This window comes from Suillus discolor (assembly GCF_016758755.1).
Source record: "Suillus discolor strain FC423 chromosome Unknown F5147scaffold_49, whole genome shotgun sequence".
Lineage (NCBI taxonomy): Eukaryota > Fungi > Basidiomycota > Agaricomycetes > Boletales > Suillaceae > Suillus > Suillus discolor.
In genome coordinates, this window is record NW_024541296.1 from 74,312 (window position 1) to 102,250 (window position 27,939).

The following is a 27,939-nucleotide window of genomic DNA, read 5'->3' on the forward strand; positions in this document are numbered from 1 at the left end:
AATCCAAAGTGTAAGTCTATCTGCAAGATAATGTACCTTCCTGACCTAGCGTCGTCAGGCAAATGAGTCCGTCGCAAGAAAGCTGCTAAAGCTCAAGAAGTTGTTGACGAAGACGGTGAAGGTTCAACGATACAGCGAGGCACGAACAATGCTCCTGACTGTATCTATAAATGTTGTAAGGTCGCGCATTGCCTAGTCTGCTATACTTGAGACGACAAGTGCGTTCGACCCTAAAGGGGGAGCGAATGCAGCAAGGATCTAGAGGTATGCGCTGAAAGCGCTACTGGTTGGCCAATGTGAAGCGCGAGAAAGCGCAGGTGCGCGCAAGGCGCGGGAATGCGCGCGTGTATGGCGCGAAGCGTGGGAAAGCGTGCACGTGTATACAGATATGAGAGAGAGTAAGAGTGAGTTTGCTTAAGTGATGATATGATGTAAGACAAGAGAAGAGAGATGCGAGGTGTAAACAAATAGATTTCTACTATGTTCTGCTAGGTGAATAGTGGGTAGTAACCAGTAAGTCCTCTGTCGTTCTGGTGGGAGAGTAAGTGAGTCAGTCATAGTATGTACTGCTGGTGCTTAAGTATGGCGCCTAAGCGCTGTCATGTGGAGCCGAAGCGCTACCGAGTAAGGTATGTAAAGATATATGTAAGTAAGGGTCCATGATAAAAATAAAGATGGAACGATAAGCAAATGTGAGAAATGGAAATATACGCACTAGGGAACTTGGTGGACAGTGGATGGATGCTTCCGGATGGCTGGCGCTATAGGGCACTCAAGCGCAGGAAAGCGCGCGCGCATATACATCGTGAAGCGTGGGAAAGGTACGCGCGCATGGCGCGCATTGCGCGGGAAAGCTGCGCCTCATATAGAGATAGCTGCAGGTAGCACACAGAGTGATGCTACAAGTTCGTGCCATGTACTCCCCAGTGAAAACTGCCATATTGCACAATGAGAGGCATGAGTCTCTACAACGGTATTCTTGCAGATATTGATGTCCAGCCCATCATCGATGAATCTCCCACATGCGAGGATAAAACTCACGACATCGACCAATTCTTCAGTCAACCATTGGAGTGCACTCACACTAACGGCAAGGTCAAAAGACATCGAAAGTGCAAAGTTTGTCCATACGTTGTCACATCATTTGCATATGTCTTTACATCACTAACACTACATATCTTAGGGCTCAATGTACCATTTTAAACGAGATGTCAACCCTCCGCCGTCATGCAGAAGCCAAATTCGCTGTATGTTCTCATTTATTTATTTGTTGATGTACTAGATCTAAATGTCCATAGGGAACATACCGTACATGGGCCAAGGCCAACACCTTCACATCTAAATTGCCGGGTGACATCACAGCCAAGAAAAAGAAAGCCGCACAAGCACAGCAAATGATTGATGTGCACTTGACTGAGTGCAAATTGTCGGAGCGCGCCATCCCTTACACCCACCAGAATTTTAGAAAAGCTGCAATTGAGTGGCTTGTCGCCACAGATCAGGTAAGACTCATTCATATTGATATTGTCGGCTGTAAACTAACAGAATTTAGCCCATACAGGCTCTTGAGCACCCTAAGTTCAAAGAAATGATAGATGTTGCCTCGTGTGCTACACAGGGTGTCAAGATTCCAGGCCAAAAGGCCACGCGTGCTGAAATCATACGTGTTTTCAAGAACCATTTGACCAAACTCAAGAAGAAATTGAATGTATGTACCATTCTTCACAGTATCTGCTCTTATCTGACACGATTTTAAAGCCAATCCGTCAGCGGTGCAATCAATATCACGTGTGACGTGTGGCAGGCCGATAACTTGGATGGTTATTTTGCTGTCACTGGACACTGGATTGAAGAAAACGATCCGATGCAATGGGTACCTGGGAATGCATTACTTGGCTTTACTTGGCTCAATAATGCCCATAATGGCCAGCGCCTAGGGGGTGCATTATTCAAGGTGCTTGATCATGTCGGTGTCGCACACAAAGTCAGTAAAAATTCCACCTCCTCAATGACTGTGCTTATATCTTGACCTAGATCGGCCACGTCACATGCGACAATGCAGCAAACAATAGTACCATGCTGCAGGAATTCTCGAAGTTGTATGAGGCGAAGTACCACAAAGATTTCCCATGGCGTCAACGCAAGATAAAGTAAGTCTTTTCAATTTGGTTGATGGAACTGCTAACAACCCTGACAGTTGTTTAGTGCATGTTATTAATCTCGGCACGCAACGACTCATCAGTACCTATAGCAAGGCACCCCACTACGACCCCCATAACCCGCATGCTCACGAACCGGATCTAGCTCAGAGGGTCAATCGTGACGAGATTGGTCTGGTCCGCAGTATCTGTGTCAAAGAACGTTCCTCGGCGAAACACTGTTCAGACGAAAGCAGGTGTCTCTTTGCCAACACAACTACTAATTGATATGAAGGTCCGCTGGTCTTCAACTTACATTATGCTTAATCGTGCCGATTGCAACAAGCAGGTATGATACACCACCACACCTTTTTGTTCTCACTCTGACTTGCCATTACAGCATGTCGATACGTTCGTGTATGAAATGGGACACCAAGAGCAAAATTTATTGAAGCATGCCAAAATCAACTTTTTGCAATTGACATCTGCGGAGTGGACACGGGTTGGCCAGTTCACAGACCTTCTTTCATATGCCGATGTGGCACAGCAAGCTTTCTTGTCTGATCAAGGATCAACTCTCCATCTTGCAATTCCTGCACTGGAGACGCTTCACAAATCATGGTCTTCACGAGCAGAAAGGCCCAAGTATATTTGGTTTGCCGGCGCACTCAAGGCAGCAGCAGAGAAGCTAGATGTATATTATGAGAAAACTACAGACACTGCTGCCTATGTTATTGCCATGTGTTCGTCATTTTCTATTCCAATCATTCTGACTCTAACATACTCTACCATACTAGTACTTGATCCGACAGCCAAACTCGCATACTTCAAAAAGCACTGGCCATCGAATTTGCTCGATGATGTGCTTGCTTGTGCTGAGAACGTCTTCGAACAATGCTACAACGAGCTCAATCAGTCACTTGCATTGTCACAGCCTGCAACTACAAAAAGTAAGGTTGGCGGCCTCAAGAAACTCATTCGGGAAGTTCAGAGTGACTCCAAAGACGACTCCGAGGCAGAACCAGGTGCCGCGTCCATCGGGGATCCATCAAAACCATGGAGGGCTGAGTTCACAAGCTATATCGAAACCATTGAGGCCGCTCCCCCGGCAGGTATGACCACTATTCAGTGGTGGGGTGTAAGTCACTTTCACTCGCTACTCACTCGATGCTGACTATTGTTTTAAGATCAATGCCCTAAGGTATCCAGTGTGGGCTTCGCTGGCAAGGGATTACTTATCCATTATGGCAGCATCTGTCTCGAGTGAGCGAGCTTTCTCGCAAGGAGGCATCACGATCACCAAGCGGCGTAATCGGCTGAAAGGAGACATCGTTGAGGCTCTACAATGCATAAAGTGTTCTCTTCGTAACGAACTTATATTCCGGGAGCCTGGTCCCTCATCCCTTACAGAAGAAAGTGAAGATTCCAAACATGGGACTGGCGGGTTAGAAGTCGAGCCAGCAGATGATGAGGGGTGGGATACACTGATTTTGGAGGAGGAAGAGTCTGATGTTGATTCAGCAGACGACGATGAAGTACTGTAGGACTCGAGCGCTACTTATATTGAATTTCGAGTCATTTTGTTTTTGAAAGCCGTCATTGAGCCCAAGCCGAGCCGTGGCTTTGGCCTGGCTTTGGCCCACAGCTTGGCCTGAGGTTTTGCAAAGCCCAAGCCCCCAAAAGCCGAGCCCAAGCTGGGGCTTTCAGGCTGAGCCGGGCCCGCACATCACTAGCATTGACAATGTTCTTGCACATGTATACGTAATGCTAAAGCCAAATGCAAAAATGAAACCTGGCGCAAGATGGCATTGAATTTCATTGAAACAGCTCCAGCAATAACCACTGAGACTCACCTGATGCTATCAAGATAGCAATGTTGTTCTTACGGCTAATGACCGATAGGTATGGAGGGAAAGGGTTGACATCAGCAATGAACAGCTATACTTCTCCAATAGTTGATGCTGGTATGACCATCGGCTGTGCTTCAATGTCGTTCGAACTTGTCTGATCTTTGTCATTCACTTGTGATTCCTTCTTTGAGATATTTTGCGAGTCGTCCATTGCCTCTGACAACTGTTGCTCTCGGAGCCTCCTTTTCAATACATTCTGGTATGCCATACTCCTTTCCTTCTGGAAGGTATCCTTGAACAAGAAAAGGAATGCCGAAAATATTATACCTCCCCAGATGGTTAGGAACCAGAAAACCGCCCGCCAGATGAGGCCCTGTGTGAGTGCACCACCGATAATTGACCCAAACAAGGGTCCAAGAAGAGGTGCAGCATAGAAGACACCCATCATTTCTCCTCGTTGATGCGGCTCATATATGCCGGCCAGAGTGGCAGCTCCAATAGCGAGAACCGCGCTTGCCCTAGTCCATGTGAGCAAGAATTTGAGGGACTGAGGGGCTACCCTACCCTGTTCCTTGTATAATACACATACCAATCACAAAACCAATGGTTCTGAATATGGCCACGATCGCCGATCCGAGTGTAAACAGTACTAAGGAGAAAAGGTACACTGTCTGAGCTCGGTGATATTAACAAGTGACACTCAAGACACAGAAATCCAAACCTTGCAGCCCTTTATCTCGCTGATTGCGCTCCAAATCATAGGAAGAATGCCTTGAGCGAGAATGTAAAGAGACAAACTCAGGCTGATGTCCCCACTACTGGTGTGTAGCTGTTGCTCGATTTGTGCATTGGTGGCTGTCCTGGCTGTTCAGCTGATATTGCCATGGTATTAAAGAAACAACTCACGGTTTTGAATATTCGCGCACAAACCCGCGATGATCGATGCTCCAGATATGATGAACAATACAACGTTCTGTATGATGTGATCTATTAGCCTGTAGTTACGAATCAAGAGGGAAGGACACACCTTTTTCGTGTTTGACCATATTCGAGGATCGTCTTCAACCACTGCATGCTCTATATCGAGCTTGACAGGTTCATTTGACGATTTTGAACCCGACATATGCGTTTGTGTGTTTGTCTCCTGGGATGTCATACTCTGTCCCCAATGAAGAGAGGCTCGGACTGGGAACAGGAATGGGACTAGGTAGGGTAATAGTCAGCAAAGTGTCCGTAGAACCGTGAACAAGAGAGCTCACCTCAGTCTTCGATGGGTGATCATTTTTGTGAACAGGAATTTATACGCTGATTGAGACGCCAAATAAAAGGTGAACATGAGTATGAAGCGTGTACCAAGGATTTGCGTATGTAAAAGAAAAGGATGAATATGTACGAGTGATGTCGAGAGTCATACATTAATACTTTGGACCTCCGTAGGCGACAGGCATACTCGGTGTAGAGACTCATGCCTCTCATTGTGCAATATGGCAGTTTTCACTGGGGAGTACATGGCACGAACTTGTAGCATCACTCTGTGTGCTACCTGCAGCTATCTCTATATGAGGCGCAGCTTTCCCGCGCAATGCGCGCCATGCGCGCGTACCTTTCCCACGCTTCACGATGTATATGCGCGCGCGCTTTCCCGTGCTGTAGCGCCCTATAGCGCCAGCCATCCGGAAGCATCCATCCACTGTCCACCAAGTTCCCTAGTGCGTATATTTCCATTTCTCACATTTGCATATTGTTCCATCTTTATTTTTATCATGGACCCTTACTTACATATATCTTTACATACCTTACTTGGCAGCGCTTCAGCTCCGCATGACAGCGCTTAGGCGCCATACTTAAGCACCAGCAGTACATACTATCACTGACTTACTCACCCACCGAACCACAACAATACCCATTTACTACCCAACAGAGCATAGTTGAAATCTATTCCTTGGCACCTCGCATATAACATCTCTCAGCTTGCATCTCTCACCTCTTGTCTAGTGTCTAATCATCACCTCAGCAAACTCACTCTTACTCTCTCTTGTTTCCGCATACACGCGCACGCATTCCCGCACTTCGCGCATTCTCGCACCTTGTGCGCACCTGCGCTTTCCCACGCTTCGCATTTGCCAACCAGTAGCGCCTTTGGCGCCTACTACTAGATCCTTGCTGCACTCGCTTCCCCTTTAGGGTCGAACGCACTTGTCGTCTCAAGTATAGCAGACTAGGCAACATGTGACCTTACAACATTTATAGATACAGTCAGGAGCATTGTTCGTGCCTCGCTGTATCATTGAACCTTCACCGTCCACGACCAGCTTAACTTGAAGTTATCGAGGGTTACCGTGACATGTTAGGATTGCAGTCATGCGGAATTTCTACAGGAAGAGCAAACCATGCAGGTCATTAATCAACCCTGTTATTCGTACATTCTGCCATCAACTTCAACTGCATGTGCACCAGCCTTAGGAATAATATCACAGAGAACCGAAAAGTGTTTTAGGGTGCGTCACCACGCCGATTGCAGAACCTTTACGTTGTAATACTTATACTATTGCTTGTAGCGATGAAAATAAAGGACGTGCTCTCAGCCCTGCACATATTCATCAGTGAACTGGAGGAAAGATGATAAGAGTATATATGACGATACATAGTACACAATCACAAACATCTGTATAATTCTGCTATCCATCATCACATAGTGATGTTTGACTTTATACAGGAAAGGACAATGCATAAATTTCCTACACCAGTGTTTGATCGGGAGAACACCTACATATCGCTGGAATTCTAACTTGAAAGTGATATGAAGTAAAATCAAAGGGTCGAACTGCATGAGACACTATCGGCACCTCAGAAGTGAATTTCATCGTGTCAAAGTCAGGCATGAAGGCCTTAATCTTCCAGATAACTACAAGGTGTTTACCAAGTGCACAAGTTTAAATTAATATTCTCGCGCTAATTTTGACGCCCTCTTCTCCAAAAAGTTGATTTTCTTCGAGTATCGTGCAACGTCCCAAGCCAGACCAAAAACTCGTGTTTTGCAGAGTACCATGAAGTGTTTACGAAGTGCAAACTGATGCCCTTGTGCGAATTTTAATGCCACCTTCTTTAAATTGTTCATGTTTGTCTACTATATATCAATTGCGAATTTGTGCAAAGAAGTGCCACTTTCGTATCGCAGCTGGAATGTGTCCATCAAGCAAACATATACAACGTACAGCTCACTTCAAATTGTCACGCGAATCGTATGAATACCCAACGACTAGCAGTTGTATTCATTTGCCACGCGTCTCACAGCAGTCCAAGGTTTTGCGAAAATGCTGTGTAGTGCCATGTAAGTGAATTTGGGACCCTGGTGACAGCCGCCCCCCATCCAATCATCAAGGTGTTAATGGGTGAAATCAAGTATTTATGACTGAAGTTGTGCTATTGTCTACAATAATTGGTATAGTTACATTTTGCTTCAGCAATTGTTGACGCCTGCATAGACTAAAACAATATAGTAGTGGGGCATATATTACTTCAAGCCCTTATTGATCACTCGTCGAGTATATCATATATCACACCACCCATCAAAACCATTGCACTTTTTGCACCTCACGAGACGAGTGGCTTAGCTTCCTCATCTAATGACAAAGCTGCTGTTGGGTAATATCAGGTTTCTACCGATGTCATTTTGCTCTGCCTGAGCAATCACTGACCTGTACCAGACTGAGAGAATATGATGATTTGTCCATGTCTCGTGAATTGGGCTACTAATTTGATATGTTCTAAGATCGCCGTCACCTGTCAGCCTCCTTGTGATTGTTAACGTGTACATAGAAGGAGATAATATCCTGGCTTTTCCAATTATCACGCTAGATTTCCTCATGCAGCCTACTAAACACATACGTGTATTATGCAGATACATTAACAACATGTCAAGAGAGGTACATAGGACCCTATGTGTTGTTTTCTCATGGTACGAACACCAATATCGTAGGTCTTCACACATCAAACAAGCAAGTGGTAAATGCAAATCGACATTATATTGGGCAGGTTGCTATCTATTGTAAGAATAACTGGCCGAAGGGGTAAACTACTTGGAATTGAACTGTGCATCATCCAGTCGCGCCCTCTGCATCGCGAGAGCATTGACGGACATCTTGCCTTTTGCCGCATCACTAAGTTCTGTACGATGACTGGTACCAAAGACTTTCCTAATAAACAGTCAACGGTTGTCAAATTGAAAGTATTGAAAATAATATACCTTGTCCACCATGTAAGCAACCGGTCAATGTTGCGCTGCGCTACTCGGCCAGGAGGGCATTCAAAAAAGTCTACAATGTTGAACCAGAACTGTGTGTAATCAAAATCACCATCTATTGATTGCCACGAAGTCACTGATGAAAGTGCGAATCGCAACTACATAATTTGTTAGTACCTCGTAAGGACACAAAAAATTGACCACTTACTTGACACGATACATACACAATCGAGCGGGCTGACACTTTATTCATCTTGATGATTTGCGCCACATGTGTTTTGACTTTCTTGCCCAAGGGATCCTTTTTCGCACGTCTGTTATTTTCGATGATGTTAGCACCATCACCATCGCCGGAAATGTCCTTTGCTGAGGAGGGGGATGTAAAGATATCCTTGAATGCCTGCAACAAGTGAGGTCTTTGTGAAGCTATCTATGTACGACAAACCTGAACTAAAAGCTTGCTTTTGAACAGACCTTCCTTGAGATTGTTCTGATCGGCAGTATATCCTGCATAAAGGAACACTGGCCAAGACATTTCTGTCACGACATAGCCGTCCGTGCAGTCCCAGATTCCTGCTCTGATACTGGTGAATGATTAGTGTCGTGAGATGTCATAAGTGTGATACTAACGTTGGATCATTCCAGTCTAGCTCAGTTGGACAGAGCAATCTACCGCACATGTCGTGGGCAAATCCACAGCAGTGTTTGTCTTCGAGGTCGACAGGGGGATCGGGCCTCCACTCACGATTGACCCAATCTGGGATAAGAGTCTTAAGCTTTGAGGTATCATCCCCTCGAGCACTGTCGGCCCCGTGTCTAAGCTGAATGAAGATCCATTACAAGGTACTCATCGACAATGGCGAAACACACCTTTTTTAACATGTGCATATAGTCATTGTATTCCATGTCAGAAACCTTTCTGTGAAACCACGGAAGGGTATTGTTGAGGATTATATAACCGAATTGCAGACGATCCTGACTGATACCAAACTAGTGAGTAACGCTCAGGAGATGGAGAGGTAAAACACTGACACAAGAGTTAGATTGTCGTCATCACTCTCGAGATTGCACCGCCTATCGTTCTCGGCTATCATGTCTTCAATGCTATCAAATAGAGCAACAATGCGCCTGATAGCTTGTCCTTGAGACATGAAGTAGTTTGTTTCCCTGATAACAGTTAGCGTGCAGAACTACATGATTATAAATGTCGACATTCATACCTTTGTTTCACCATGCCCTGACTCAAGCACTTGCAGTTTCTCCTCCAATTCAGCAATTTTGCGCCTTTGTTGAGCACTATCAGACGTCGGCACCGCCATGGATGATGCCACGGAGGTCTGGGAGGATGCCTTGGGCTGCGGGATATCGTCCACCTGTGACATTAGCTTCAACGACGAGTAAAGGGAAAAGAGATTGAGGGAAAGGGAGGAGACTAGGGATGTATTTGACTTCAAACAACTTCCACTCAATTTAACGGCCTTGCACTGGTAGTACTATCCCCGGCAAGGGCAGCTACCCTAAATATGATTGTACGCCTATAATGGAAAGTTTCACACAGGCAACGGCATTAATAATGTCAATACTCGCCTTTTTCAGCGATGTGCAGCTTTCAAGGTTGCATGATGCTATTTCTAGCTCGCGGTCAACGTAAAACTTGTTTGGGTTCAGGGTGACGCACGTACTTGGGTCAGTGTCAATGTAGTCCCATGTCCAGTGGCTAGTATGGCTTGGACTCGGACATTCCAATGAATGTGAGAATTGAAGAAGGTTGCTGCGCAATGCGAAGCAAAAGAACAACATTGTGGAGCTCCGCTCTACGACACAGAACATTTAAACTCCCAAGTCAGTCGTGCCCATACAACAAAACCAGCAGAGCCTGAGGAGGCAGTACTTACCTCATCACCCCCCAACATTCTCCTAGCACTTTCCATGCAACTTGGCCCGAGAGAAATGCGTTGAGATCTGGTGGCGAATGCGAGCAACAACGACCATGTACGCTTGAGACCAGCATCGTCTTTTACAGTGTCCTTGCCTTATGACTCCCTGAGCAGATGTCTGACAAGTGTACTTGCTGGTGGCATTTCATTTGCATTCTCGCATGTGATGCTGATGTGATGATTCTGAAGCTGTGTGATGGATCTTCGCGATCAGCCATCAAAGTTGAAAAAAAAAACTGAAAGAATAGACTACATATGTGAGTGTTGTTGGCCATGATATAAATTGAAATACAAGGCAATTGCGAGCGGCTAGAGCAGTGGGCAGTGGAAAGAAAGGTGGAAATAAGGGCTCACACAGGACGATCGTACTCGTACAATCAGACTGTTAGAGTCGACACATTCGCGCAGGTAAACCTTATTCTTTAACAAGTAACCTTGAAGTGCGGCAACCTGAAATGACGTCAACGGCAAATATATTATCACTTCCGGAAACTTACGCTTAGCTCGTTCTCTGGGATAGCATCTGCGAAACGCTTAGCAAGCTCAGAAATTTCAGTCTCATCAAGCACAGGAATAGTGTGACTGGGCACCTTGCGCTTTGACAGGGGAAGGTTTTTCTGCGAAGTGTCAACGTCCTCTTCAGGTGGAGATGTGGTAGTGACACCAGCAGGCTTCGAGGGGAAGAAACACTTGAAAATGCCCTCAGCTTGCCATTTTGTCGCATGTGTGAAATTCACCCAGACATCATGTGTCCTGGGCAACTAAGAGCTGGATCAAGGCGCTCAATATGGTTAGTCATAGCAAAAAGCAGTCTGGTGAGACATGTTAGTGGCGCAGTTTCAGAGGGGAACCATAGTAACCCACCGGCCTTCTGCAGCAGCAACTCCATCGAGGCTGTTCAAAAGTCCACTCAAGCTCAATGTTGATCCATCGCTAGTCTCAGTGGTTGTGCTATTGGTGTTAGATGCTGTGGGAGCACCAGTTGATGATGCATCACGACTGACAGAGCGCGTGAACGCGGCATCCAGATCTTCAAGAAGCAAAATATATCTGTTATGATGATACATGAATACCAAGAAATGACCGTGGATGACGGAGAACCGTACCTGGATGGTACATGACCCATCAATGTTGTCAGTGTATTATCACTCATCCTGAATTTGGCAAACATTAATAGTCGGTTACTCAGGCTCGAGCCACTCTTACCCCTTTGATGACAAGCTGACAATGTAGATATCCAGACCTAATTCACTTGCCAATGAATGTATCAATGAAGTCTTGCTGCTATGACCAATGGAGCGTGAGTACTGGTGGTAACTAGAGCACATGAATCATACGAACCTTCCAGGAACACCATTGTAGAGACTCATGCCTCTCATTGTGCAATATGGCAGTTTTCACTGGGGAGTACATGGCACGAACTTGTAGCATCACTCTGTGTGCTACCTGCAGCTATCTCTATATGAGGCGCAGCTTTCCCGCGCAATGCGCGCCATGCGCGCGTACCTTTCCCACGCTTCACGATGTATATGCGCGCGCGCTTTCCCGTGCTGTAGCGCCCTATAGCGCCAGCCATCCGGAAGCATCCATCCACTGTCCACCAAGTTCCCTAGTGCGTATATTTCCATTTCTCACATTTGCATATTGTTCCATCTTTATTTTTATCATGGACCCTTACTTACATATATCTTTACATACCTTACTTGGCAGCGCTTCGGCTCCGCATGACAGCGCTTAGGCGCCATACTTAAGTGCCAGCAGTACATACTTACTTACAAACTTACTCTCCCACCAGAACGACAGAGGACTTACTGGTTACTACCCACTATTTACCTAGCAGAACATAGTAGAAATCTATTTGTTTACACCTTGCATCTCCCTTCTCTTGTCTTACATCATATCATCACCTAAGCAAACTCACTCTTACTCTCTCTTGTTTCTGCATACATGCGCGCGCATTCCCGCGCTTCGCGCATTCTCGCGCCTCGCGCGCACCTGCGCTTTCCCGCGCTTCGCATTGGCCAACCAGTAGCGCTTTCAGCGCATACCTCTAGATCCTTGCTGCACTCGCTTCCCCTTTAGGGTCGAACGCACTTGTCGTCTCAAGTATAGCAGACTAGGCAATGCACGACCTTACAACAATTATAGATACAGTCAGGAGCATTGTTCGTGCCTCGCTGAATCATTGAACCTTCACCGTGCAACAGATATCCACGGCAGAACGGTATACCTGCGTGTCGTCAGATCTGATTTCAATGTTATGCCATCTCACGCACCTCTTTCAGCATACCTGGAAAAAGAGGTTATTGAGTGTTTGAAGCACGTCTAGTACTAGTATGAAGGATGGTCAACAAAGTGGCATCTAAGCAAGGAAATGCACACACCAAGTAAACTTGAATGAGTCCTTATAGATGTATGCTTCAGCATATATAAGATTGGAAAGAACTAGACGTTCAAGTTGTGCACAGATCTTTCAAAAATGTCCGCAGCCAGAAAGTCATGAACCAGTGAAGTTGCACAGATGTTGGCCTTGTTAATTGAAATGGAGCGCCACACAGATTCTGTGTATGCTATTTTTGGACCAAAACACTGGATGCATAGTAGTAGGTACAATAACGACCCGGAAATTGTTATGTACTAGTAGTATGAAGCAAGACTCGCATAGTCGAGTGAATTAAAATATATATATATTATAGGGAGAGCCAAACTAACAGTATCTCCTTCAGATCTCCGCAGAGCCAGCTGCACTGACAGGCCCGTCCGAGTCCAAATTCAAGTCGGCAGCATCCCTGACTTTTTGGAAATGACGCAAAGCCACCCTTGGCTGTAGTATTAGACCTAGTATAATGGCAACTACCAGTTTTCCCATAGACACTTTTCACGGCAACTACCACCTGCGCATTTTGACCTAATCCATGGCTCTTGCCACTCTGCCATCCACACCTGGTTCACACCAGTCAATAATATTATTATGGGTATCCAGACTAATAATCATTTAAATGTAGGTTTCAAATAAATGTTTGATTGACGATGACTAATTAAACACAAATACACGACACGATAAAAATAACACCCAAAAGCCCCTATATGCCTACCCCTCGTCATCATCGTCAAAATCTTCGTCCTCAGCTATATATCTAGTGGCTTCATCCTCAGCGGCTGTATCATCCGCTGAAGGTTCAACGATTCAGCAAGGCACGAACAATGCTCCTGACTGTATCTATAATTGTTGTAAGGTCGTGCATTGCCTAGTCTGCTATACTTGAGACGACAAGTGCGTTCGACCCTAAAGGGGAAGCGAGTGCAGCAAGGATCTAGAGGTATGCGCTGAAAGCGCTACTGGTTGGCCAATGCAAAGCGCGGGAATGCGCGCGCATGTATGCAGAAACAAGAGAGAGTAAGAGTGAGTTTGCTTAGGTGATGATATGATGTAAGACAAGAGAAGGGAGATGCAAGGTGTAAACAAATAGATTTCTACTATGTTCTGCTAGGTAAATAGTGGGTAGTAACCAGTAAGTCCTCTGTCGTGCTGGTGGGAGAGTAAGTTTGTAAGTAAGTATGTACTGCTGGCACTTAAGTATGGCGCCTAAGCGCTGTCATGCGGAGCCGAAGCGCTGCCAAGTAAGGTATGTAAAGATATATGTAAGTAAGGGTCCATGATAAAAATAAAGATGGAACAATATGCAAATGTGAGAAATGGAAATATACGCACTAGGGAACTTGGTGGACAGTGGATGGATGCTTCCGGATGGCTGGCGCTATAGGGCGCTACAGCACGGGAAAGCGCGCGCGCATATACATCGTGAAGCGTGGGAAAGGTACGCGCGCATGGCGCGCATTGCGCGGGAAAGCTGCGCCTCATATAGAGATAGCTGCAGGTAGCACACAGAGTGATGCTACAAGTTCGTGCCATGTACTCCCCAGTGAAAACTGCCATATTGCACAATGAGAGGCATGAGTCTCTACACCGCGCTAACTCCAGTGCCCCAGAGACTAGTGAAACGAGCCAGTAATGCATGCTGAATTGTTGCCTGCCTTTGGGCATATGCAGCGGCGCCAGCCACGATCTGCGCATCCTGGTGTGATAGTTCAGTAACAGATCGCCACTGTTGTGCATGCCATGCGAGAAATTGACGTGTTCGCCGCATTTCTTCCTTGAGAAGTAACACTTCTTCGTTCCACCATTGTGCGCGCGCGCGAGACTTGGCCCATTCTACACGCAACACTGCCGTTTCATGTCAAAAAGGGAGTTGATCAATGCAATAGCGAACGCACTCACCATCATTTAGACCCATGTCATCCTGAACTCCCAAAGTAAGCCAAATCCACGATGTCATCTGATAACCTTGTCCTAATCCACGAGATGCATCTCGCTCGGACCTCTTTTTTCCGCGCATTCCAGTAGTACTCCTGGCACCTGACACTGTGTCAACAGGTGCCACAATATCCTTAGCCTGTAAACATTGAAATTCCCTCTCCAGCTCGTTGATCCCAACCAGTTCTAACAACGCTGACCAAGCAACACGGTACTTTACAGTAGCAGCATTGATTTTGCTATCGAAGCGGGCGAGAAAGGAAGTCGCATGAGTGTTGGCTCGTTGTCCACATAAATCGAGATTGCGATGTTTGATGAAATGAGACTTAGTATGTAGATGCCTGCGGAGCCTATCGAGTGCATCACAACACTGTCCCTTGCGAAGCTCAGCCTCGATGTGAGCAATGTCATTCGTACATATTGCTTCTCGATCGCTTGCAGGGAGTGTCGATGGTAGCCAGAGAGATTCGTCCTCGATGTCATCAGATGAATCCCTGTCTTGCTGTGTGATCCAGCTTCCAATCCCTACCATATATACCTGCTGTATGATGCGGAAGCGGTCTAGCTGTCGTTGTAGCGTGACCCGGTGTTGGTGAAGTTCGGTGTATTGATTTGCACTGAGTGATGATGGGAGGTCAATCTTGATTCGTCGTCTGATAATGATCAGAAGGCAGTCTCAAACTATTGAAGGAGTAGAACTTACTGGGCATCTTCAAGAACCAGGGCCATATTGATATTGATGAAAGAACTAGGAGTTGTTTCATGCGGAAGTTTACGTCCATTACGGATAGCGATCTTCTCCTTGTCCACAAAATTAACACGTACTTGTGCTTCTGAAAGACCTATGGTACCAGAGTCAGCTTCAACAAAAAGAATTTAAAAATATAGATAGATTTTACTAATTCTGCTGAGCACGTACGGGTTCAGACTTGATTTGTCGCGCTCCCAAGCCTCGATCATCGCACTCCATTCTCCTCGATGGGCTTCATCGATCGATGAATCAAAGTTGTGCAAAAAGGACTGGTGATGAGTGCGTTCCTTGACAGCATTTAAAAGTTTTCTCCATAGTGAAAGTCCTGTAGATCGATTGAGTCGTTGTATAGGTTGAATCAAAACAAAAATCTTACCTAGTCCAGTATATTTACGCCAGTTGTGATGACCGAAATGGTCATCGAGGACATCGTGTCGAGAACTGGGGCCCATTTCCTTCGTGCTGTTTGCAACACGATTCATTTCTGCCCAATTGCGCTCAATTCCTTCGCCATCAGTCCGTCCTATGCCTGGTATAAGGTTCAGGGAATGTGGTATCGCACATTTCTCCTCATGCGCAGGGCAGTGAAACTTAGGGATTCCAAATATAAATGTTGCAAGAGCGACAGCCGCCGGAATCTGAAGGTGTTCTGGAAGCTTGTTGATTCTTTTTGTGAGGTTGATTTTCCATTGGCAAGCAATGTCATAAGATATGACGACGGAGAGGAGGAGAGGCATGATGGACGAGAAAAAAATAAAATCCATATTAGCGTATCTAAATTCTTCATTAGACAGTTGGATATATACACTTTAAACGAACATACCTTTCACCTTTTTGAAGGTCTCCAACTCCTTGAGGTTGAACAAATTCATGGCGCACACAAAGACATAAGCCAACGCCAGTCGCTCACAACCCACTCGAGTGCTTGGATTCAGCATGTGCCAATGTCCTAAAGCCTGAACAAGTGCTAATCTAATGGGTTGGCGTCCTCTAAGCAGGTACATCAAGAGTGAGAATTGAAAAGAAACTTACATCGGTTTGACTTGCGTTCTTCAGTATGTGCTCCACATAGGGTTTGTCAGGAATGAAGTATGCCAGACCTGTGTGCAGCCCAGGATCGGCCGTACTAGAAGACCGAGCCCTGTTCTTGAGACGGAAGTTAGCATCCATAGCGATAATTAAATAGTAGAGAAATCTATGAGGGGGGATTTAATGAATGCAGTGGATTAGAAGAAAAAAAACCTACTTCATTGATCCCTCCACCTTGTCCCAGTCCTCTGGCAAATTTATGCCAGGTTGTGGACAAGCAGGACACTCAATGGCTAATGCACCAGGCTCAGTCTTGTAGATGCCACCGGTTACATTGCCACAACCAGCTTGCTTCATCAATTTAATATGTCGAAATTGACGAACCATCCGCATGAATTCTTTATACCGAGACTATGTCTGGGTCAATATTTGCAATATGTAGGCAAGTGTGATAATGCACCTTAGGTATGTTTAAACGCGTGTTGTCAGTGAGTCGCTCGAGACTTGTATAGAACTCGTAGCCAGATACTTTGCTTGACCACATCAAAACGAGGAAGAACTCTAGAACCTGTTTTGTACAGGCACTTTGAGGAAAGTGTAAGGTAGCCGGATACCACTCGCAACGTAACAGTTGCTGGCAATGAGACACTCACTGATGGCAGCTGCAGAAATTGATGTTTACACAGTGGATTGCATTAGTGTGAATAACGACGAAAGAGACGTGCCCTCTTTGTGGACATAAGCATGACATTCCTTGGTGTCCTAGTTGGACTCTCAAGCCCATGTCCGCCAGGGCAATGCGCTCAAAATAAGTCCCGTTCCATTTCTGTGCATCGTCAAAAAATGGAAATAGAGCCAGAACTTTGAAATACTCGCCTTGATGATATGCAAAGGGTGACATGCATGCTTTAATAAACAACAAGACTTGCATAAAATTTCTGGCCCATAGCAATCTTCACAGCGATACAGTTGTTCTTGCACGATGTGACTATTAATGTCACTGCATGAGCACAGCGTAGTTGCCAAGCTACAATGGCCCTCCAGACGTAGCTCTTCAAGAAGATATTCTTCACGGAATCCAGTACGCCCGCTGATGCCCATCCATTTATGTAAAGGTGCATCCTATAAAGAGTTGAGTGTTAGAAAAGAAAATCTATTGGAATCGCACCGAGTTCGTATAACATTTCGCTAGTGTATTGGCTACTGTGATGGGTCGGGACTCAACCGGTGGGGATTCGACCTCATCGTCGAACACCAAATCATTGTCAAGTGTTGGCTCCCAATTGTCTGTTTGCAGGGCCCCAGCTTGGTCTTCCAGCAGATTTTTCGCCCTCACTTTCATTGGGGAACAAGGTACGATAACTTGCCTGCGACCACCGTTTGATACTGCTACCATCCTGGCATAGGCTGTTGTCGTATCTTCGTCTGAATCAGACTCATTGCGGTAGGCCACATATTTTCTTTTCTTTGACATCAGTAAGGCTCGTTTGAGGGGAAAATGATACTAGAACTTACCAGTATATGCCTGCTCCCATGAATGAATTCCTCCCTCCCTCGAGTCATAGTGCTTCAAGAAAGAAGCATGCACAAAAGAAGCTGTTTGATGATCATGTTAGTAGATACATGAATATAACAGGAAATACCTGGTCGATTCATCACTCGTTCGGTTCCTTGCGTATATGCACTGAGACCTGTTGAAATATTTTAAAGTCTATAGTTGAAAATTTGAACTTGAACCCAAACCTTCAGACATGTCTACCACTACTACGCCCCCACCCTTGCCTGAGATGTCCATTGCTCATACGCCTCCACCCTCACCTGAGGCATCCAGCAGTCCTATACCTCTGCCCTTGCCTGACAGCAATACTCCGCACAACGCTGGGGATGTCTTCCGGTGTGGACACACAGATATTGAACTTCAAAGTGTCTGTGGTCCATGTGGTCATCGAGTGGCTCGAGTTTGCATGCCAGACTGCTGTGGTGAGATCAATTCAGCACTGACAGAATCCAGCACTCACCCGTCTATTAGTTAAGCTTGTAGCAGCAGCCGCTGTAGAGTTATTGCTCAATCATCCAGCGAGAAATGAATCTTTCCGCACCATGATTCGTCAAGTTATTATGGAGGAAGCAGAACAGGATTACAATGCATGACTTCAAGCATATGAGGCAGCTGTAGCCGCAGCCACTGAAAGCACTAACACCATGACAAATGTTGATTTGACAGAAGACTCCGCCATGGATGAGTGATCATGTATGTCAAATCTTACCAAATATATCGAAACATTTGTTGAATGTCCTGTTCCTTCAAATTCAGTGTTTGTCACTAGCATCGAGACTCAGTTAGTTACACTTTGTATTTCTCGCTTACATAATGAAACTTCTGCGTTGTGTCTATGATGTTGTGTGTTAGTGCTCGTTCACCAGAAAATAAACAATAACTTGAAACCTTCGTTATCTGCAGACAGTGCTTGACATTGGTCTGAGTATGTTATTGATTTGATGAGCTCGCTCTGAGTCCAATACTGTGCGTTGTGAATGTACTTACTAAGTAGTTGTTTACGTAATCAATGAAGTTGCATTGAAGACATATGCATGGCTTGTGTTAACTCAGTCCTCATAAAAATGAACAATATATCAATGTTCCTTGCCGTGTACCTTCATTAACTGACACTGGTTAGTTCGTTGATGTGCCTATGAGCAACTGTGTGTTGTGAACGCACGATCAGACTTGCACACTAACTTTTGCCTCTGGACAGTCAACTTGCCGGATGCTTCACCGGGTTATGGTCCTACCGTCCAATCAGGATCGCTAAAACATGGGTCAAGTTAGCAGTCCCACCATCAAATCATCAAGATTGGACTGGTATGTAGCTCCGAGTCATTAATTTATAGTAGTTTGTTGATTTGAGCAATCGTCAGTGCGATCGCACAATCGAATTCGCATCCTGAGCCTTAGACTCGCTGAGTTATGGTCCTACTACCATCAAATCAAGATCGCTGACACACAGGCCTGTGTAGCTCAATGCTATTACCCTCTGTCCCATTATCAAACGACATGGACTTGAGGCTTTGAAGCGGACATCTTCAGTGAGATATGATTCATTGTTTCCATTAATGATTGATTGACTTTGTGTTTGCATTCAGTTCACACATACTACGTACATTACTCCTCATCGCAGATCATCGATTTAAGGTAATCAAATTCACTATATAAAGGTGCTGCTTTCGGTTCCTCACACTATGATCATTTCTCATGGTTCACCCCACTATTCACCATACTGTTGAAGCCAAACAGCAGGCTGCACGCGAGAAACACAAAAGATACTATGAAAGGTAAGTTTAGTTGTCATTATTGGCTCTCTCCCTGCAACTGAAGTATTTAGGCACAGAGATGCCATTTTATTGAGACGTCGTCTCTGTCGCACGAACAACACTCCTTCCGTCACAGCCGAGTCTAACACGAACAACCTATCGGATGATGAGGTTGACTTCGAGGCAATGTACTTTTTTTTTCAATGATAATTAAATTGTGTCCTTGACGATCTACTGTAGTATCACTTTGTCTGATTGTCTGGGGCTTGTACATGATGCAAAGAACAAAGTCCTGGCACTTGTTCCTTCCGGGATACCTACAACATATGTCGAGGGCATCCTCCGCAAATACGCTATGTCATTACGCACCAGTGTTGCCGGTGTAGAGACTCATGCCTCTCATTGTGCAATATGGCAGTTTTCACTGGGGAGTACATGGCATGAACTTGTAGCATCACTCTGTGTGCTACCTGCAGCTATCTCTATATGAGGCGCAGCTTTCCCGCGCAATGCGCGCCATGCGCGCGTACCTTTCCCACGCTTCACGATGTATATGCGCGCGCGCTTTCCCGTGCTGTAGCGCCCTATAGCGCCAGCCATCCGGAAGCATCCATCCACTGTCCACCAAGTTCCCTAGTGCGTATATTTCCATTTCTCACATTTGCATATTGTTCCATCTTTATTTTTATCATGGACCCTTACTTACATATATCTTTACATACCTTACTCGGTAGCGCTTCGGCTCCGCATGACAGCGCTTAGGCGCCATACTTAAGTGCCAGCAGTACATACTTACTTACTCACTTACTCTCCCACCAGAACGACAGAGGACTTACTGGTTACTACCCACTATTCACCTAGCAGAACATAGTAGAAATCTATTTGTTTACACCTCGCATCTCTCTTCTCTTGTCTTACATCATATCATCACTTAAGCAAACTCACTCTTACTCTCTCTCGTATCTGTATACACGCGCATGCTTTCCCACGCTTCGCGCCATACACGCGCGCATTCCTGCGCCTTGCGCGCACCTGCGCTTTCTCGCGCTTTGCATTGGCCAACCAGTAGCGCTTTCAGCGCATACCTCTAGATCCTTGCTGCACTCGCTTCCCCTTTAGGGTCGAACACACTTGTCGTCTCAAGTATAGCAGACTAGGCAACGCACGACCTTACAACAATTATAGATACAGTCAGGAGCATTGTTCGTGCCTCGCTGTATCGTTGAACCTTCACCGGGGACATTGGGATATTCTGGGACGGGCTCAAGCTCGTTGAGCCATATTTGTTGTGGGCACAGCAGGGGCAGGATAAAATTTTTGACATGTGTGGTGTATGTGATGAATGGCATGCTGCTGACGAGGTTTCCAGATTCATTGGACATCTGGTAGCTATGCTGGAGGATCTTCACAGACTAGCCATTTGGGGTGACCTCGATGAGGCTTATTTACTTGGGGAAACGATGAATCAGAAGACCTTGGGACTGGAGGCTCCTGGAGTCTAGCCACTTGTTTGTTTTTTTAGAATATACAATACACTTATTGCCATGATCTAAACAGCGAGCACCGAAGAAAATTAGATCTAACAATTGCGTGTTGCATTGACTTGATGTGAGATACAAAAGTAATTCAACGTAACATGTATCTAAGCGAGCATGAACTTGATGTCTAGCCTAGCGAGCCATCAATCGATAAGTCTATTATGGTTAGTTACGCGTCCTCTTCGATGATGATGCATTTGCCAGAGTATCAGAGCAACCCCATTTCTTGCTACCACTGGAAGCCACAGACTTCGACATAGAACGAGTTGCTATGAGCCGATCCAAAACCCACACGACATTGTCAGCAGCATCTTCCCATCACGAATCTTCATACCCTTTACCATCTGCACCATCTGCCCACCATTTCAAGGTAGCTACAACCGAGAGCATGCCATTTGCACCTGGTTTGTTGAGGGTGTCCCAGTTGCTGTCATCTGTGTGAGGGAGAATTGCACTTGTCGTAAGTGTCGGGGCCTGACATTTTCTCCACTCCGGTTGAAGCGTGATCCACCAGGACCACCATCGCAACATGAATGCATTGAGATCGGGTATGGTTGGTTTCCCTTTACGTCCGCGGGAAATCCACCAGTGGACTTCGACTGGATGATGTTCGCATCCCAAGGCAGCCTTCTCGTTCGCAAAGCCCAACGCATCCTCAAGGCATACCAGCTTTTCAAACAACTGGATCACACGAGGAGAGGCCGGGGCAGGATTCATCAACTGTTGGAACGGATTGTTGAACCACAGTGGGCTGGGTGGGAGTGCAGGCAGGCTAAGGGATATGTTGCCATCATGAGAGGCTGTACATAAACCTGAATGACTGATCGCGGCGCATAACAGAAGCATCAATTACGTACCATTTGCAGTCTTATTTGAGTTGACCGTGTGCTTGTCCCAAGTTGTGGTGTCACGATCGTCCACAGCCCCTTCTATGTCCCGTTCGGCAGAGGGCGTCTCATCTATATTGTGATCATCAACAGGCTCACGAAGACCCTGTCCAAGAATCTCGGCTGTTGTGTTAAAATAATGTTAATATGTCAGCATACTGAGCACCAATACTTACCAGGTGGAGCAGGTGGTTGATCAACAGCCATCCCAGAGTCTTCTCTGAGATGCAGATCAATTGTATTGTCATTGAAAGTTGGGCGGGCGATGATATTGTCAAGAGGTGGCTCAACGATGGCGGTGGATGTGATTGCTAAGGAGATATCGATTTAGTACGCTTGTATAACATATTAAATAACACATTTACCAGGTGGAACAGGAGGATGATCAGTGCTTATCTCGGCATCGTCAATGGGGGTGTCAGCAGTGCTCTCGTCAAGCTGGTCAATTTCTTCTGTGTCATCCAGCATCTCGGATGCATGAGCCGACACTTCGGACGTGCGATCGCTTCACCTTACGTTGAGTCGTGTGAGAGCTGCCGCTTTGTGGCGTGGATTGAAGTAGGTAACACCATAATGTCCTTTTGGCGGTGAAAATGGTAGTACCTTGTTAGAACGATGATGTTCTTCTTCACTGTCCATGTCTGTAGAGCTTGATGAAGCGGAACCTGAAGATGAGGAAGACGAAGATGAGCCAGAGGATGTGGAAGATGATTCTGATGATGATTTGTCCATCTCAGAAGGTTCGGAAGGCTTGCATCGAGAAGTACGAGCCCTTTTGGTACCTTTCTGCTTTGATTTCGTTCGGTGCGATCTATATTTGGCCTTTGTCGGTTTATTCACTTGACGATCTTCCCGATCCTCCTGAGCATCAGATTGATTGCCTTCATCCGTAATGGTGAACAGGTTGTTTAAATCGTCCGGGAGGCGACAAGAATCACAATCCTGTTTACCTGACGATGTTTAGCATATAGTTAGATGATAGAATTTTTTTTAAAAAAACACACTATATGCGTGCGATAGGTAGTCTTGAAAATGCTTTGTGACCATCTTCAATTTTGCTTTATCTCAGGTCTGCCAATTGCATGGTTTCGAATTCAGATCAACACCCTCGTGCATGCTTCCAGTGTGACGTTAGTTCTGTGTCGGAACGATATCGACAAACATACCTGACGACAGTGATCTTCCCCTGCTTCCGAGGTTCGGGACCACCAACAAAAAGGGATACATGCATGCCGAGAGTTTCAGACATACCAGAAAGAATCGGTCCAGCAAAAGTCGCCAAGTTATCCAGGGCCCTAGTTTAGTCTTCAATACAGATACAAATGAATAGATTCGAACACTTACACTTGTCTATTGAGAGGAGATGTGGATGGAGGTGCTTCGAGCCGGTCGTTCCACTCTTTGACTGCTGCTTTACCCTCTGCTTGCGCTTTATCCCTCCAATCCCTCTGCTCTTCTTTGGACAGCTTTTTGAAGCGTTTGCGTGTGATCTGGTCGTGAAAGGCTGCCATCTTCTCCTTAGGCAGCCTGGCCTTGCGCCACTTCTTGAGAAAACAAGACTTGACCTCGGTCTCGAAATGGTCTTTGGACCACCGCTGGTGTGCTTGCAAGGCCTTCGGTTTGTGTCGTCGGACACCAGAAAGTTGGCTGAGGAGCCGGGTCCACTCATTGTTCTCTGGCTTGCCGCGGCGGACGAACAACTTCTTCGAGGACTTGGCACAATAATCCAGCCAGCTCGTGATCGCCTACTTGAGGGTTAAGAAGTCTATAGATAAATACATGTATTAATGCTTACCTTTTGCATCACAAGAACCTTTTGCAATTTTTGTGCGAGTTCGACCGGGGAAAGTGACTCCTCCAGCTCCATTTGCAATGGACTGTGTTCCAAGGGCTCATCTGATACCTTCAACTTCCAATGATACTGCTTGAAGTATTCTTGCACGACCTCGTGTGCATAGTCCTTGGCTCGTAACCTTCCTTGATTGACGCGCTCGCAGTAAGTGACAAGTGGCTGTTGAGAAACGCCAGGCGCGAGTTTTTCGCCCAGTTACGAAACAACTTTTCTATGTGGGTGTTGGGATTGTCAGTGTTTGGTTCAGGAGCTGGTGTGGGTGTCGCATCTGGGTCGGGAAATGGGCTGGACAACGCCACTACAGGTGGGGCCGTGTCGTCTGGTGCCGGATTGCTTGTTCTATAGATAAAGTTATCAGTAAAAACCACCAGAATTAAATCAACTTACTCCATCCGTGAAATATTGAGAGAGAGTCGAGTATAGGTAGTGGAGAACGAAGGTAAGTATTGACTGATTGTGATCAGTCCCACCAGATATGATATATATGGAATGTGTGCGTGTATGTATAATATATATATATCAATATATCTATATGTATTATATATGTATATACCAGGAATATTGGGGGCAGACATTTCAGTGGATGATGGGATGCCTAGAAGGAGGGCCTTAGCCATGAGCGGTACTTGCCAGCATCGTTGGTCAAAATGTGCAGTTGGTAGTTGCCATCGAAAGTGTCTATTCCAAAAGTGGCAACTACCATCTATATTAGGTCTAATACTACAACTACGGCTGTACCGATTTGTTTGTGTTTAGCAAAACTTTGGTGCGTGCCAAACTGAGGCCGCCGAAAAGTGCGTCGCGCTTCCCTTGACTGCCACCATCGGCAAGAAAGGTGACGAATGCATCGCTGCTCGCCCCCTTGTGACGGAAGCGATACGTGTAGCCGAGGAGAAGTGTGCGGAGGATACTCGTAAGTTGGAGGAGGAACAGTGGAGAGTCAAGGAGGAGGAAGAGAACGCTCGGAAGGCTGCGGAGAAGGAGGAACTGGCGAGGAAAACTGCGGAGGCCACTGCGCTGGCCCGCAAGATTGCTGAAGCCGGGAAGAAGACTGGTGACACCGATGGAGATGGTGAGCAGGACGGTGGAGATGGGGAAGGCGATGGTGAGTCTTCGGAAGCCCCGGAGAAGACCAATGACACTATCATTGTCCAGCGGAAGGTGCGTTCTTTTCCTTTTTGTCTGATTTCTCATTGATACTGACTTTGTGTTTTTCAGACCGGTCGCATGACTGCTGGCCCCGCGCCGGTTATGCGCCACAGCGTACCGTGCACGCGGTGCGTTTGGAACTCTCTCCGATGTGTCGGTCTCGCTGGGAAAAGCTGCGATGGATGTAGGGAGGGACACGTTTGATGCAACTTTAGCACTGCTCTGCCTAGTGAGTCTTTCCTTTTGTTTCTTCGTCTTTCCAAATACTGACTTGTGCTTTTCAGAAGGCAAGAAGGCCAAGGCCGCTGCCACTGCTGCAGCGCCAGCTCCTGCCACAGGTACTTCACAGACTTCCGGAAGGAAGGCTACGTCGGACCGTGCGACAGTTGTTTCGGAAGATGAAGACGCCCCCCCTCGCACTTGTCCGGGTCCCAGAAAAGGAAAGAGGAAGGCGGCGGATATCGAAGAAGAAGAAGAGGAGGATCTTGATGAGATTGACGACGCGTTAGAGCGGGAGTTCGCTATCTGGGGTGCGAAGTATTACCAGGCGGAAGGAATCATGCGGGAGTTGAAGTTAGAGATGGACCGGGTCGGTTCCCTCATCGCTAAGAGGCGCCGGATCCGCAAGTAGATAGTCCCTTTCTTTCGGTACTTAGCTTGTCTCCCATGTACTATATCATAATGGCAAATATAGATGCCTCGGTCCTGGTTATTCCGGTGTGCGTCCGTTCCAATACCATGTCCAAGTCCGGAATTCCTGTTTGATCTTCGCTGTGCCTAAGAGGAATATAAGAATATTTGAGCACGTGCTATCAGAATCATTGGAATAAGAAATAAACGGTGTACTAAGTGCGCGGAGTACCATCCGTCTTGTCTTCATTGATGCGCTGTCATCGTCTATGCCTTCGGATGCTCGGTTCGTAGTCCCTTGTTTCTGAAAAGTCTGTCAAAGTGCGTGGCGCACTACCTCCGCGTGCGAAGAAGAATATGTACTGTACTCATCGCTGCGCAGGATATACTTCGGAAGTCCTAGAGTTTGTTCTTGTGAGTCCACATCACTTGAATAAGTGTCTATATGCTTTCGCACGGATCATATGTATGGATTGTTCGGAAGATCGGAATTAAGAATGAGATCACCGGATGAAACCCGGAGTAAAATGGAGACTATCGTACTGTTTTTGTATTTTTCTGTTTTTGTTTTTGGAAGGAATGGGGTTGTTGCATCTATTCATCGGGTCCTATGTCGAGTTCTTCGTCGGCTGGCTCTTCTACCACTTCTTCTGCAATCTTGTCCAATGCTTCTTCGTCGAGACCGGTGACACTTGTTACAGATACCTTGCTTTCGCTTCGCAGGAAATACAGAAGCAATCAGAACGCCGCATATCTGAGCTTGGATATCGAACCATCCAACTCGCCTAATACGTACGAACCTCCGATAGTCCTGCAAAGAACAATCATCAGTCTGAGGTACCTCAGTTTCGTCTTCCGGTTAAGCTTGTACTCGATCTTCGAGTTCCGCACGAGCATGAGAGTGCCCGGAGCGCAGTCATGATCTTTGATGGTGTTTTGGAACTTCTCTTCGAATTCACGGACTGACCGGAATCGCGCTTTCATGACTTTGTCCTTGATACCGTTGAGATCTTCTTGGCGCTTCATGAGTTGGTGGGTGCGCCATGCTATAAGATCTTCGGACGTGAATGTCTCTTGTTTCGGGAGATCTACAAGGAAGGTCGCTTCGGCGAGGTCAAATGGGAATATCGGTTCTACTCTGTGTACCATGAAATAAGGCGAAAGTCCAGTGGACTGCTGGATAGTTACCCTCTCGGCCCAAAAGGCTGCGTGTGCATACAAATACCATCGGGATTCCTCTCCCCCAGAACTTTTCATGATGGCCTCCCGGACATCTTGGTGCCGCCGTTCTATGATTCCGTTAGCTTGCGAATTATACGGTGATATCCGGACATGGTGAACATTGTATCATTCTGCAAGGTCGTCAACTACGGCTTTGATAACCGGCGCGTTGTCGGTAACGATTTCGACGATCAGACCCCATCTGCAAAAGAGTTCCTCAAAGATAAATGATGCTATAATCTTCGTAGATTCTTTCCGGAGAAGTCTCCATTCCGGGTAAGACGTTAGCGCACTGCGAGCGTGAATGATTCGGTCAAACCCTCCGGCTGTCGGCATCATCATAACGTCGATATGTACCCTTCGGAATATTCCTCTGGGTACCGCGATAATCAGCGGGATGTGTAACTTCCGAGTTTGCCTGATCTGGCACTCGTGACAAGTCCTGTTATACCATTTGATATCGTCAATCATCAGTGGCCACCAAAATCGGAGGAGGAGACGGATTCGGATCGTAAATACTCCCTTATGCCCGAGGTCATCATGCGCCTCCTTGAGCAACTTGTAATGCTTTGCTTCCGGAATGATGAGCTGATGTTTTCCTTGCATGTGCTTCCTCCACATTCTTTCGTCGAGGATGAAGAATTGGTGCGAGGCGTTCACGAATGTCTCGTATTCTTCGTCCGAGAGTTCTGAAGGTCGTTTTCAGTTCTCAAGGAACTTCTGAATCTTGAGAATTTGTGCGTCCTGTGCTTTCGCAACATCGGAACGTGGAATGCGGGTTTCGTCGGAAGTGACTTTGGCGGTACCTAACAAAACAACAAGCATGGGGGGACGGGTTAGCGGGTTCGGGACGGGTGAGTCGTGCGGACGGTGCGGGTTATCAGCATCTACTCTTGCGATAGTGTGAGTCCGATCATTCAGAATTTCCATAGAAAACGAGTACTGGCAGTCAAGCCAGTCCTCATGATCATCGTCTTCGTCTGGATCTTCGTCAGCGCGCGGTCTCTTTGAGAGTCCGTCAACGCCTGCATGCTTCGCTGCGGGAACATTAACTAGCGTAAATTGAAACAGAAGTATACCAGCGATC

The 27,939-nt window shown here is 46.3% G+C and overlaps 7 protein-coding genes across 7 annotated transcripts; 2 read left to right on the forward strand and 5 right to left on the reverse strand.

Moving 5' to 3' along the window:
- Positions 1-4,076: 4,076 nt before the first annotated feature.
- F5147DRAFT_776470 (major facilitator superfamily domain-containing protein) lies at positions 4,077-5,661 on the reverse strand (the record flags this gene model as incomplete). The annotated part of the gene is made up of 6 exons (XM_041441859.1): positions 4,077-4,506; positions 4,553-4,659; positions 4,710-4,843; positions 4,895-4,961; positions 5,016-5,191; positions 5,508-5,661. 6 exons carry the CDS (start codon positions 5,659-5,661, stop codon positions 4,077-4,079), a joined length of 1,068 nt encoding a protein of 355 aa, XP_041289987.1.
- A 2,402-nt stretch (positions 5,662-8,063) lies between these two features.
- F5147DRAFT_581406 (uncharacterized protein) lies at positions 8,064-9,613 on the reverse strand (the record flags this gene model as incomplete). Its single annotated transcript, XM_041431598.1, has 8 exons — positions 8,064-8,184; positions 8,235-8,389; positions 8,503-8,631; positions 8,677-8,815; positions 8,862-9,052; positions 9,102-9,210; positions 9,264-9,421; positions 9,452-9,613. 8 exons carry the CDS (start codon positions 9,611-9,613, stop codon positions 8,064-8,066), a joined length of 1,164 nt encoding a protein of 387 aa, XP_041289988.1.
- A 945-nt stretch (positions 9,614-10,558) lies between these two features.
- On the reverse strand, positions 10,559-10,875 carry F5147DRAFT_526180 (uncharacterized protein; the record flags this gene model as incomplete). Its single annotated transcript, XM_041429994.1, has 2 exons — positions 10,559-10,618; positions 10,666-10,875. Coding segments are annotated over 2 exons (270 nt in total), but the record flags the coding sequence as incomplete, so codon positions are not given.
- A 3,255-nt stretch (positions 10,876-14,130) lies between these two features.
- F5147DRAFT_746912 (uncharacterized protein) lies at positions 14,131-17,737 on the reverse strand (the record flags this gene model as incomplete). Its single annotated transcript, XM_041439892.1, has 13 exons — positions 14,131-14,393; positions 14,448-15,136; positions 15,187-15,325; positions 15,383-15,559; positions 15,611-16,008; positions 16,145-16,206; positions 16,267-16,429; positions 16,670-16,674; positions 16,724-16,911; positions 16,948-17,089; positions 17,136-17,139; positions 17,276-17,385; positions 17,432-17,737. 13 exons carry the CDS (start codon positions 17,735-17,737, stop codon positions 14,131-14,133), a joined length of 2,646 nt encoding a protein of 881 aa, XP_041289990.1.
- Positions 17,738-19,516: 1,779 nt separating this feature from the next.
- F5147DRAFT_776475 (uncharacterized protein) lies at positions 19,517-20,065 on the forward strand (the record flags this gene model as incomplete). Its single annotated transcript, XM_041441860.1, has 3 exons — positions 19,517-19,596; positions 19,653-19,763; positions 19,816-20,065. 3 exons carry the CDS (start codon positions 19,517-19,519, stop codon positions 20,063-20,065), a joined length of 441 nt encoding a protein of 146 aa, XP_041289991.1.
- A 1,366-nt stretch (positions 20,066-21,431) lies between these two features.
- F5147DRAFT_655152 (uncharacterized protein) lies at positions 21,432-24,244 on the reverse strand (the record flags this gene model as incomplete). The annotated part of the gene is made up of 11 exons (XM_041433938.1): positions 21,432-21,913; positions 21,971-22,123; positions 22,177-22,311; positions 22,366-22,438; positions 22,517-22,942; positions 23,005-23,035; positions 23,167-23,295; positions 23,345-23,745; positions 23,796-23,977; positions 24,052-24,191; positions 24,240-24,244. 11 exons carry the CDS (start codon positions 24,242-24,244, stop codon positions 21,432-21,434), a joined length of 2,157 nt encoding a protein of 718 aa, XP_041289992.1.
- Positions 24,245-24,467: 223 nt separating this feature from the next.
- On the forward strand, positions 24,468-25,632 carry F5147DRAFT_655153 (uncharacterized protein; the record flags this gene model as incomplete). Its single annotated transcript, XM_041433939.1, has 5 exons — positions 24,468-24,506; positions 24,609-25,013; positions 25,071-25,129; positions 25,217-25,230; positions 25,286-25,632. The coding sequence occupies 5 exons, from the start codon at positions 24,468-24,470 to the stop codon at positions 25,630-25,632; spliced, it is 864 nt and encodes a 287-aa protein (XP_041289993.1).
- Positions 25,633-27,939: the final 2,307 nt, after the last annotated feature.